Source organism: Anser brachyrhynchus (genome assembly GCF_964034855.1).
Source record: "Anser brachyrhynchus genome assembly, chromosome: 8".
In the NCBI taxonomy this organism is placed as follows: Eukaryota; Metazoa; Chordata; class Aves; order Anseriformes; family Anatidae; genus Anser; species Anser brachyrhynchus.
The window spans coordinates 12,444,586-12,457,636 of NC_137702.1; the positions used below are offsets into that span (position 1 = coordinate 12,444,586).

At 34.3% G+C, this 13,051-nt stretch overlaps 1 protein-coding gene across 6 annotated transcripts in view; it reads right to left on the reverse strand.

Moving 5' to 3' along the window:
- Nucleotides 1-13,051, reverse strand: part of ZZZ3 (zinc finger ZZ-type containing 3) — a 60,337-nt gene that overhangs the window by 5,623 nt on the left and 41,663 nt on the right. For 3 of the 6 annotated variants that reach the window (XM_080601462.1, XM_080601463.1, XM_080601464.1), the window contains exons 4-10: nucleotides 10,620-10,758; nucleotides 9,078-9,225; nucleotides 8,877-8,995; nucleotides 8,515-8,586; nucleotides 8,230-8,331; nucleotides 6,778-6,873; nucleotides 2,330-2,482 (exon numbers count right to left, since the gene is read on the reverse strand). In XM_080601462.1, coding sequence (XP_080457588.1) covers nucleotides 2,330-2,482; nucleotides 6,778-6,873; nucleotides 8,230-8,331; nucleotides 8,515-8,586; nucleotides 8,877-8,995; nucleotides 9,078-9,225; nucleotides 10,620-10,758 — 829 coding nt within the window. Of the gene's footprint in view, nucleotides 1-949; nucleotides 1,005-2,329; nucleotides 2,483-6,777; nucleotides 6,874-8,229; nucleotides 8,332-8,514; nucleotides 8,587-8,876; nucleotides 8,996-9,077; nucleotides 9,226-10,619; nucleotides 10,759-13,051 lie in introns of all 6 variants that reach the window. The other 3 variants (XR_013954096.1, XM_080601466.1, XM_080601465.1) reach the window with 3 other exon arrangements.

Consider the following 13,051-nt stretch of genomic DNA (forward strand, 5'->3'; position numbering starts at 1 on the left):
ATTGTAGCAGCTGTACTTGGTAGTTATCAACAGTTTTCAAAGAAGAGAGGTCTCTATGGATTTACAACAGTTTTCAGATCCTATACTGGTAGGAATGTTCAGTTATGAAAATGAACTACGAGACAGTAATAAAATCTTCAAATGTAGCCTGCACACATCCTTTCAATTAATTTTAAGAAACTGTGAAGTTTGAAGAATGTATGCTATATTTAGTAAGTTTACTAAAGGAAGGGAGGGAAAATGGCATGCTCTTTAGTGCTAAATTTCTAAAGGTTGTATCAATTATTTAATTGTAATTCTGAAACTATTTTGAGGATTAGACTGCAAATATTCAGGAAAAAAAACAAGATCAAATGACACAAACTCTGTGGTAATAAGCTATGTTCTTTTCATATAAAACAGGGATTCACTTTCTATGCAAATCTAAGTTTTTCTGAGAAAAACCTGCCTGGAACAACATAACTGTATATTGAATAAACTATGCTATAATAATCCTATAATAATTTATTCTGTTCTTGTAAATTGTGTTCTAGAATAATTAGACTATTCACAAAATGAAGTAACTATAACTGAAAAATAAATTCACTCTTTTAAGAATAGAGGGTCTTCACTTAGGAATAATTAATCTATACCACAACAATTTTTTGAAGAATGGTTATGCCAGTCAACTTGCAATACCCAGACATAATCTTTTGTTTTTTACAAGGAAACAGCACCTGGTACTTCCATTGTAAAGAAATCAAAGAAAACCTTGCCCATAATTTTCTCGCTACACCAAATATACAAAGTATTTTTCTCTGAGACACTGACTGTAACTAAGAGATTTGATTTTTAACATTAGAACAGACTCCAGTATATTTATTTTGATTATAGTTCATGATCTCTTTTTCTTTCCAAATTGTTTCTATTTTGCATTGATAATGGGGATCTTTTTCGTAACTGAGCTCACCTGTGTCTTTCTACATTACTGCAAGCCAGAAACATATCCATCTGGAAATGCTGCACTAGTGAAGAAAGAAAAGATTAAGCCAAATTAAAAAAAAAAAAGGGGCACAAGTCCACCATTATCACTGCAAAAAAACGGCAACTTCTATCAAAATGAAAATAAATCCCAGTTTGTTTATGGTGCTCATTATTTACTAAAGTTAGGACACCATGGGGAAAAAAGTGTTTAGAAAGTTTTAGGAAAATATTAAGAACAGAATATGTATTTAAGAATAATACAGAACAAAGGAATGTGTGATCAAAAACAGTTCCATTGAGATACATAATAGTAATCGGCATCTCTTCTAATACACATTTTTCTTTCCATGCCTTTTAAGATTCTTATTAGGAATAAATAAGTTATCAGAAATGCCTGTAGATGAAAAAAGACCATCACTGAGAGACAGGAGGAGTGAAAATGTGATTTAAGACTGGGTAATAAATGAGCAAATGTAATAATTTAAGGAAGATCATGCAGTGCATGTAAAAAAAGTCAATAAAGTAAATGAATGGACTTAACCTGGGCAGCCTTAATGCCTCTGTTATGCAACAAGCTTTTCACACACAAGATGTCACTAGGCTCTCCAAAACAAAAAAAAAATTAACAGGTCAGGTCCTTCAGTCTAAACACAGTAAAGCCACAGTGATTCACACCAGCTGTGAGCCTTGCCAAACATCTTTGCATTGGGATCCCTATATATAGGAACTATAGTCCCCCATATGGTTGTAAGAAGTGTCTAAACCATTGTACTATTACTGCATGTGATAAATTAGGAAACTGGAACACTACACGCTGTAATGACACATTGGGACAAGACATCTACTGGAATTTGCCTCTAAAAGCACGTATTTGCCACTTCAGGACTCAGACTGTTAGTTCATGTTTTCAAGCAGATTGAAAAAAAATTCAGTCAGTGGAGGAAGACAAAAAAGCAATGATGCCAACGGAACTCAAGCGTTACCAAGACACTACGCAACCTGTCTAATACCACACATCTTTACCCAGAATCACGCCTGGCTAGTTTGTACGATTTTAAAACAAATCTCACATCAGATCACTTTTTGAAAATATGCAAAACTAAAACATTTTAGAAGTTGTTTCAGGACGGAAATTTTTATTAGTTCATTTATTTCCTTTCTTTTTTTGGTCTAATTTTTCTGGAATTGTGAACCTTTACATTAACGATGTGTTTGCAATTCAAAATGGCCCATGAATCTGACTACAATTTAGGACTTAATTGATGATATTTGTTTTATGACAAAGATGCTTCATCCTTATATTGTACAATAAACAAGTTAAGACGACAGTAAGGAATACATCTGCTTACTGATTTAAATGACATACCGATACTTCCTCTTCTGCTGCAGTATCCATATGACTGTGAAAACTGGATCTGTCATCATCTTCATCCATATAAACTGGGGGTTCATGAGATGTCATGAAAGTTGAAGGTTTGAAAAGATGTTTATTTAAAGGGTGCTGCCGTCTACTTGATGACTACAGTGGAAAAATAATATATTTATAAAGAAATTGCTTGATTACCTTTTAAGTAATCCTCATCAATACAACCTTGTCAGAAAAATCACTATTTTGCACTGAACGTGTATCATCTTCCCCATTATTTTTACCTAAACCTCTATATCGGAGCCTCGTATAGCTTCATATTGCAGAGCTTTTTTCCCCAGTAAGTGAAATCAGATGAAGAGTGGAACGCTTCTCTGCTAAAAACCCAGCAAGAAAGTGCTCTTGCTATAAAAAAGCCCACCATCTAAATTAATGAGACACAACAGTAAAAAAATAGAAAATAAAACATACAATTTTAAAGACTGAGAACCAAAGTGCAAAGATATTAAAAGACTTCCAAGCCTTAAGGGATGGCTCTTGTGTGGGACTAACCAAAGAAGTACTTTTGTACACATTCAAGACCCAAGAAACCAGTCCACATTTGACACATCATCAAATTCTTGTACTAGTTTGTGCCTTAGAAAATGCTAGTCTAGGCTAATTTTGTCCAGATTTCTTTCTTACTCTATGGTAAGAAAATGCTACTGCTAAAGGCTTTTCATTCCACCACAAAAGAGGTTTCTATGAGAAAGAATTTGTCTCTGAAGGTTCTTTTTCATTGCCACTGACTGGAAAAGGAATCCAAGAAATGTTAGAACAGATAAATTACTCCATTAGTGTGTATCTAACGCTGTCTGAAGGTGTAGAATGCACAGCAATTTTAAAGTGTATTACTTAAAGGCACTCAGCCCCCATTACTTAATCCCCATGGAAGAATATTAAATATCAAGTAGAAGAACTATCAGTGAATGAAACTGACTCAACTTTTTACTTAGCTCCTTTCCAGACCAGCATTTTGACATCTTAAATACATTCCACAATTTAAAGAAAACAATGCAAATCAAAAACTGTAAGCATGGAAAACATTTTCTTTTAATTATAAAACAGAGGACTTGTCTAGGTTCTGTCACGTAGACAAAGCATAAGGAATATTTACAAGTTAATGTTTTCTCTTTTCATACAAGATGCTTTATACCAAAGGCTCCTAAAATCAGTTAGAAACCTGTAGCACTGTAATAAAACCATTTATCTCTAAACCGGGATTCAATACATAACATTATTTTATAGTTCTGCACAGCTTAAAAAGCAAAGGCAAAGATCCCATAAATTATATTAGATGGAATGGAGCTCTGCAGACAGAAGTATAACAAGGAATTAAGACTAGCCCCATTTTAAGGAATGATTTGAACTAATAACGATTGGAAGGTGGTACCTCATATCTGTAGGAGCACAATGCACAGAATAAAAATGACCGTTTTGTTTTAAGACTAATATAGTGCCCGTTGCATTGAATTTTTCCACCTTCTGCCTTACAATCACCAACTTCCTGAGTTTTGCTTCCTTTCTGGTTTCCTTTAAGATTTCATACCGCCAAAAGTAATTCAATTTGTAAGGTTAGGCTGTATTTTAGCTTGAGCTGACACACTGATTTAAATTTTCCATTAATATAAGGAAAACAGATCTGCATACAATACTAGATCTGGAATTCAAGAAAGGAAAACCATGTCTATGCTTAAATAGTTGCAGTATTATGCATATGGTTATGGGTTTTGAATTCTGTTTTTAATATGATTCTGCTTCTGGTGAAGAAAGAACTAAAATACTATGTAAGAGCAGATAGTTAAAAGATCATTTTTCCTTTGGGAAATTTATCTTTTGGATTAAGCTTAAAGGCAGGTGCACTGATAGAATATAAACATAAAACTGAAACCAATAAGCCGTAATTGAAGAATTGATTACTGTAGTCCTAAATCACTGATTCTATTTTCACCAACAGTTGATAACATTGAACAGGAAAATAAACTGGTGCATCGTGCTTGATTTCCTGCGCCATTTATCACAAGAGACATTATCTCATACAAGGAGACACACACAGCAACTTCAACAAGATGTTAAGGAACTGAATAGCATTCTCACCTACCCAGTAACCATTTCAAAAGAGCAGCCTAGGCAATCCCCATGGAAAAACAGAAGTACCTTCCCCTTGTGAAGCATCACTTTTGACACAATTGTTTACGTCACATATAATTGTGTTTTTATTTCCTCAAAAATGCATACTTTAAGTATCAGCATCCAATATTTATATTTCTATTATTGGCAGTAAAGCAGATAGTGCACTTTACAGTGTATACACACACCCGGTATTGAAACAAACATGAGCACAGCATAAGCAGGATCCAGGCTTTCAGTACCCCTTGCACTTCCTTTCTGCCACATTATGTTATTTGCTTTGGAGACCTGGGAATAACTACAGCCTGGTATGGTGCTGTCAATCAGTGCTCTAAGTAGACAGCTATATTAGCTCAATTCCCCCCACATACACTATTTGTTTGATTTTATGTGCTGTATTTTTTGTTATGTGGGTTACAAAGAAAAAATGAAGAAGCTACCTTAATAAAAATCAGGGACAATGACCTTACTCTTACAACTTGGTTTATTACCAAGTATGAATTATACTGTGTTATGGGTATGAATTATACTGTGAAAACAGACATGAGCGTTACATTTGTTCTATGTATAAGTTTACCTAAAATCTATATATTGCAGCTTGAAAACGTTGAAAATTTTGTAAAATATGTTTCAGTATTGATTATACTGTGTATGTAAGCAGAACAGCAGGGCTAAAGAACTTTATGGATCACTGTTCAGATTAGTGGAAAACATGGTTAGTGTCACACACGTACTGATTAAATGCTCCCATTATTCAGCAAATACAGTGGTCTGCTGCCCTGCACTCTGTAATAACAGTCTTTCAAATAAAATCAAGAGGAAACAAAAAAACCCTAACACATGACTAAGGTCATTTAAAATTATAAGGTGACACAAAGAACCCCAAGGGTTATAATTTTCAAAAAACAATTTTCACCCCTCACCCCCCTTTCGAAATTAGCCCCACAGAACGGTAAACCGTACAAGGAATGTAGAGCTCTAATAGATAAATCTCACCACAATATTTAAGGTATCAATGTTTGCAGCTGCTTTTTGGGTTCTTCTGCCAGAAAGCACTTTTCCAATAGATAAAGCAGCAGACAAAATCATGTCTGTGCCTTCCCTGCCTCTGTTTATAGAGCAGAATAGTAGATTAAAATACTGGTGGAAGTAAAATGGCATTACCGTGTTAAATGGAAAGTCTATGATACTCATTCTTTGCAGTAATTTCAGAGAAAAGTAGTAGACAAGTGGGGGTGTGTACCCTTTTACATCATTACAGACAAGCATTAGTAGATCTCCTATCAGACTCATCTGACAGTAACTTTAGGTCCCAAACTTTCAAGGGACTAAATTTGCAAATATGCATTTTCAGTATCAGTGCAAGGCTTACTCTAATTCCTTATCAGAAAACATCACAGATACCTGGATGCAAAAAAAAATAATAATCAGTGTTGCTCTATAAAATGTGATTGTAACCGGTTTTAAACAACTTCTGTAAACACACTGTTAGCAAAAAAACAACAGCAAAAACATGCTGAGATTTCCCTCTTCAAATGTCTAGGGTTCTCATTAGTATCCAGGAGTACTACATGATTTACATCAAAATATACGACTGGCCTGCACAGCAATCTAGGGTCTTCTCTATGCTTTTGCAAATTAAGAAGATTTCTCAGGGTCGTATTTTCTCACCCATTCCAAGATCAGGAAAAACATTACATTTTAATAGTCATTTATATGACCTTTTCATTTTAACGGTCATATATACTGCAAATCAAAATATAAGATGACATTTCAGAATTAAATGCTCATTTAATGTGCTAGCTTAGGATGCTGTTATACACACTCGCATATGTTTTTGTTAATTAAAAGATGACTGTACAATATGAACCAGAGGGCTCCTTATCCTTTTCCAATAGGGTTCTCATTAGCCTCTTCTATATCAATTACAATGAACTTACAAACAAGGAAAAAGTACCCCCCATGTCCAATGCTCCAGCTTTGTTAGTTCAGCCTGCACTCTAACTGCAGCATTCTTTTTTCTGACACTTCATTTTGGTGTGATTATGCAATACAGCTGTAATTAACAGGTGTTGATGTGAAACTAGAATAACTCCTAACTCACTCTACATTGCTAATGGCAAAAGAAATAGATTAATTAAGAAATACATGCAAGGTGGAGCTAGTGAATGAGAAAGCCTTAATCAAGGCTTAAGTCCATTGAAATATTAATATTTTAGTTTCAATTTGCATGCAAATGCAAGAAGAAAAATGGAATTTCTGTTGTAATATTGTCTCACCTTTTTGGAATATAAATATAAATTTGGAGTTCTTCCCGGAACTGGAATACCAGCTTTAGTCAGTTTAATAAAATATTTTTGTACTCTACTGGCAACCTAAAAACAAAAAGCAAAAAACAAGTAACAATTAAATGTCAAATGAAATATAACAGGCCTTCACTTCAAAGCTTTGCCAGCATCGTTACACTGGTTCAGAATATAAAGACGACAAATTGTCGTTTTCTACTCTGCAACAACTACTTTAACCATTACCTATTCTGCAATGCTTCATTTATCATATTTCCAGACACTTTGAAGTCTTTAAGAGTAAAAAATGCCTCTTGTTTAAAAATTATACAGGAAATCTACCAAGAGTAGGGATAGGAAGCAAAGAGCTTCAGTAGTTTGTTACCTGCTGAAGCTCAACGTATTCTTTCTTAACAGCAACAGATAAATTATGTATAGTTAGCATACAGAAAGTGCTTCTGCATTTTATTTATGAAATAAAAAGCATGCATTTTAATTTCCCAGTATGTAGAAACCTGTAAGCATAAATACCTGTAAGCATAGATATGACCCGAGATGAGGTAACGCTGTATTGAGTGAAACACTTAAGTACTGTTTTATGCAAAAGAATACTAGTGAAATAGGAGAAATGAAAGTTCCATAAACACGGAACATCAGCATATTTATTTATTTATACCTTCTGGTCAAACTGGAGAAAGTATGCTGCTTTAGTGGAAAAATCCCTAAAAGTCAGATGCAAAAACATTCAGTGTCTCCACTTCTTTTGTGGATGTGGGCCCCAGTATAAAACCAATTCTTCTGTCTGCAAGTATTAAAATGTCTGCCCATTTTACAGTACTGAGGTGCAGGAAATTCAGTACTCCAGTGTAACTCAATCTGAGAACAAATGGTGTCACACACTATACTTGCTATAAAGAATTAAACGGATGCTGTCAAAATCTAATGAACAACTATCTCCGGCAGTTTTGTCATGGGCTTTGGGGCACTATTAAAATTCTTTATTTGAGATTAAAAGAATCACATTGTTATTAGCGAAATGCAGACCCTGCTGTTAAATTTTTAAGAAAAAGTGATAACTGAAAAGGTACTGAATTTTATGTATTGCAGTTATAAAAAGAGAGACCTACAATTATAACTACTGTGAAATTATATACCAACTGCTGGGATACAGGGACTGATACCGGTACTACCATATGCAGTAGAATATTCAAACAATGCATAAACAGTCAAATCTTTTTCTATCAAAATAGGTTTTATTGATTTAATTATGAACATTATCAAAAATAAACCTCTTCTCCAATTTCTCATTTTATGACTTATTGTATCTAGATTTATTTCTAATTTGATTTTTTATTTTCTGTTAAAAAAATCTCTTATCAGTGCTTCTTAAAAAGCTAAAAAATAATCAACAAAAGGGATTACTTCATCAAGCATTTTACTTGTTACCTGCTTTGCTGTTCTATTTCCCAGTTCATCAGCTATCTTCTGCCACCTTCGGGACTCTACTTCCTCTGGTGGATACTTCAGAAGCAACTGCTCGAGTTTTTTCTAAATCAAGCACAAACAACAGAAAAAACACACATTTTTCTTAGTAGAGATACAAGTTGTCAAAGGACAGGTATCTACATACATGTGACTTTCACTTCTAATTACTGTAAATATTATTACAATGTTTGTCATTATTATCACATATGTTATTGCAGCTACCAATGTGCAAGAGTTTCCCATTACCTGTTCCTCTACAGTCCACAGCTGGTTAAAAGTTTCAGGTTTGGTCTCATCGCAAAGTCGTCCTCTTATCATCTGCTCAAATACAGTATATAAAATGGAACAGGTGTTTAGAAAATGTACAGCTAGGATAACTTGACTTTGATCCTTTTCTGAAGTAAGGATCAAAACTGAAAGAAAAACATGCACGAAAAATTGAAATAAAACTGTTCTAAAGCAAAACACAGGGTCTCCAATTTGATCCATGAATGAATTTTATGATCAATTTTAACGGTTAAAGTAACAGTTAAAATTATCCACATACCCCATAATTTGAAAAACGTTACTGTTTTGTAAAAATTTATCTTTCCTTTTGTGACAACTACCTGTGGACGACTGCTTGTAGAACCTTCTGGACCATCACTTAAAGGCAAGACAGAGTATGAAATAGACTCTCCATCCTTCTTGGGATCCAAAGGACTTTTTGGTCTTGCAGGTATACCTACTGCAAACAACACAAGAACTGAATTATTAAACCTCCGTGCTGGTCTTTTGCTTCTTGTAACATATATTCATTCTCCTTTTACCTTTGTCAAAAATCAGCTTTGCTCTCCTACTGTTACGTTTTCGGTTTTTGAATTCTCTCTCAAAGTTTCCAAGGCTAGTGGTGTATTGGTCCCAGGCAATCTCAGGGAGCTGAACAACTCTCTGAGGATATGGAAGACCCATATCGACCTGAAAAAAAATGTGAAAAGTGATAAACAATACTTAATGTAATTGTTGTATATCCCAACAAAGAACTATGAATCCTGGAAAGTTATGAAAAAGTTATGAAAACCTGCCTTTCAACTAAATGCAAAATTCAAAATCAGTATTTTAAAGTGCCATGAAGCACACTTTTTTTCAGGAGAAGATCTCTTTCAAGAGTAATACACAACAGTGCATATAAAATATGCAGCGGCACGGTCAATGATGGCTTATTGAGCACAAAGCTTTAAAATTTGTTTCACAGCTGAAATCAGGTGTTTCTGACTTCAATACTCTGTTGCTGTCTACCTGTCTTTTATTTTGTTTAGACATACTGCTTGCCCACTACCTGTAACTTTCTTAAGGTTAAGAAAACACAAAGTTTTATTATCTGATAAACTGAAACCCAAACAAATCCCTTCAAGGAAATCAAAGCACAATTCACAGTGTTTATGCTGTCTTCTTACTATAACACAACTGATGTAAGCCTTACAACTTTATTTTATGGTCAACCTTGAGAGTATCCTTCCTTGGATTCAGAGACATAAACACATCAGATGCCTTCAACTAGCATTAGTATTTCCTATACGATACAACGATTATCAAATGCAATCCTATTACATGTTATTAATACATCTCAAAATGTAATGACTAAACAACCACTGAAACCAATAGGCTGAGGTCAGACCTCTCTTTAAATCAAGGTCTCTACAAACCTAGGGAAAGGGCATCATAAAATACTTATTTAATTCTCCACTGAAATACAGCATGTTGCTACCAGACCAGAGGGTCAAGCATGTTTGTCACTGGCAGATGTGGCAAAATGTTCAAGCTTTAAATTTTTTTTTTAGTTTCTCTGTTACTACACATTTTAAGCTTGAAAAGAAAATCATTCTTTATCAAAAATCATTCTCCTCCATCAGACAGTATTTTAATTACATTACCCAGCACTCTCCCAGGTATGTTTTCTAATGTCCATTTTGGTTTAATGAACTATAGTTCCTACTCTTTCAAAAGTACTCTACCAAATTCACTCATAGAATGTCATTTAATTTCTCTAATGAGAAAAGTTACAAATTCCTGGCTTTACAACCAAGCACTTGCAGTCACCTGTAGATTTCAGGTTATCTTAAAATACCCACATTACAAGTTTAAAAATTACATTTCCATGTAACAATGGAAAGAAAACATATCTAATAAAATATTTGAAGACCTCTCTCAAAGATTTTATAAGCCCAAGGGTTTCTGCTCAGCAGAGAAAGGACTTCCAAGCTCCTAATGTTTCTGTGCAAGTATATATGGAATTCTGATTCCTACAAATAATGAATTACTGGTTATTAAAAAAAATCTGAATAAGACTTAAGAAATGCCCATTGAAATACCTTCTTCTGGAGTCTTTCCACAAATCCAATAGGATCTTTCAGTGCTTCTCTCTGGTGTCTGCCTAAACTTTCAAGGTCTTGAACTGCTTGAGTACGTTGAGCCTCGAGTACAGCAATCGTCTGTAACAGTCTCTGATAACTACAGAGACAAAGGAAAACATCTCACTAAATTTGTCTTTACAAGTGATCCCCCCAAATCTAAATACTAGCCACAATAATCAACTAGTATCTAACATTTCATAGCTTATCTGAAACAGTTTACAGACATTTTTACTGAATTATATAAATAATTATCTCAAACTTATTTTAAGTAGTAGATGAATTTATATAAACCAGTAAAAATATGTATGTACTATATTTCTTTAAATGTAAAACCTACACTAGCTAAAACAATATGGTATCAGGAACAAGCTACTCATATTCTCAATAGCTACGATCAACATACTTTGCTTACAAGGAAAGAAAATAAACAAAATGATGTAATTTCTTTCACTTCAAAATAAGCTACAAATGACTACTACAAAATTTTAACATTGCACTCAACCACCCCCACGCTGTACAGGAATGTACAAACTTTGTAGTTAAACATTTCATAGAAGCTTCACTTTAGAGAAAAATGTAAGGACCATTTACAAAATGTACCAATAAACCAAGAAGTAATTCGCAAAATAAATACATACAAAAAGAGATTCCTCTAAGTATACAGAAGTTGAATGAAATGTCAGTTTTGAGTTTTGAGTTTCCCTCAAATCTGCCATGCTGGATTCACATACAGTTCTGATTTCCTATTCAGCAGATACACTAAAGCATCACTTACGTGACTCTCATATCTGTGCTTGATAATGGAAGCTTCTCAGACTACCTTCTACAAAGCTAACTTGGAGACAGGAAATCATACCATACTGTAAGCCTTTAAAAAATGGGTAACTACGTTTAATCCTTTTTATAAGCTTTCTAGTTATGGTAGTCCACTTCAGTTCCTTAATCATGCAGTTACCTGTGGCCACTGATGTTGCAATTACTAAATATAGACTATACGCGCACACACTAAAATCTAAGATCTATTCACTACTAAACTATTTCAGTGAATTTTCTTTCTGTTCCCTTATTGCTAAAACAAAGAGAGCACTAATATAATGAATTCCACACATATTACAGAAAAGATCCAGAGGTTACAGAGCTCATGCAAGTTTTTCAATTGACTACCCTGGTAATTGGATAAGGCCTGAAGTGCAGGGAAGTAAACAGCCTGAAGGCAAAGTGCAGGCTTCACACCATCAAGCATTTAAGATTCTGCCTAGACCAACTGTTGCCTCACCCCCCAAAACGTTAATTTTCTTTCCACTTACATGTAATAGTTGAAAACACAAGATACAGTCTTAAATTTTTTAGTTGAATACTAAAATGCTGAGTGGATTTAAAGCCAGCATGATCTAAATATATTATGGATCTATTATTATTTAAATTTGTCTGTACATATTCAGGTTATATTCAATTGAGACCAGAAATGCTTGTTCAGTAACTAATGCAATTATTCCTGAACAGGCAAAACAAAGAATTTCAGAAATAAGTTCTGTGAAGGTAGTGATAGCACATCGTAATTGGCCTGAGAAAATACTGCAATTCAAAGGGTTATGGGTTTACAGGAAGCACCATAGGTGGAATTAAAATCTTCACTTAGTTTTTACCAATAACATCGGATTACTGCCTATCTTTCCATAATTGAGTTCGAATGGAAAGAAATGACAACTAGGGAGGAGGAACAAAACAAGAATATCAAACTCTCTATTACTTCCACTCCTCATCAGATCTGTTTAAATGGGGGGAAATGTGCACTTCAGGTCTTGCTTTGCAAACAGAACACAGAAAATACTAGCCCTCAAATACATCATTAACATATTCCATATTCATGTACTTGATATTTGCTAAATACTGCATTCTCTCTGAACCACTGTTCTTCCTTTTATATTCTAACACAACTTTTTAACTGACTATATAATAATGCACCTGCAAATAACCCTAAGTTTTGAACTACTACAGTTTTCACATGGTTGTACAGGCTTTCCGCTCGACAATCCTACACGACTGTAAGAGAGCCAAGAATTTCTCTGAAAAAGCAGTAAGTCAAGCAACACATGTTGAGCACTTTCTCAAAGTCTGTCTGTTCCTTTACTACATTAAGCAAAGGACAGAGGTGTCCACATAATTTCCACAACACTTCAAAAATAAAGCAGCTAACAATTTTATGATACATCTTCCAGTTCCTTTGTAAATAGGCACAACAGTTAGGATTCAGACTACTTCTTGCAGCTGAGAACTAACATTCTCCAAAATTCAAAAAGCCTAGTGAACATAAGACACAGGAAGGAGAAAGTAGCTGCACCTCAGTTCTCCACACTCTGCTGTAAAACTGGGTCCATACTTCAACAAGG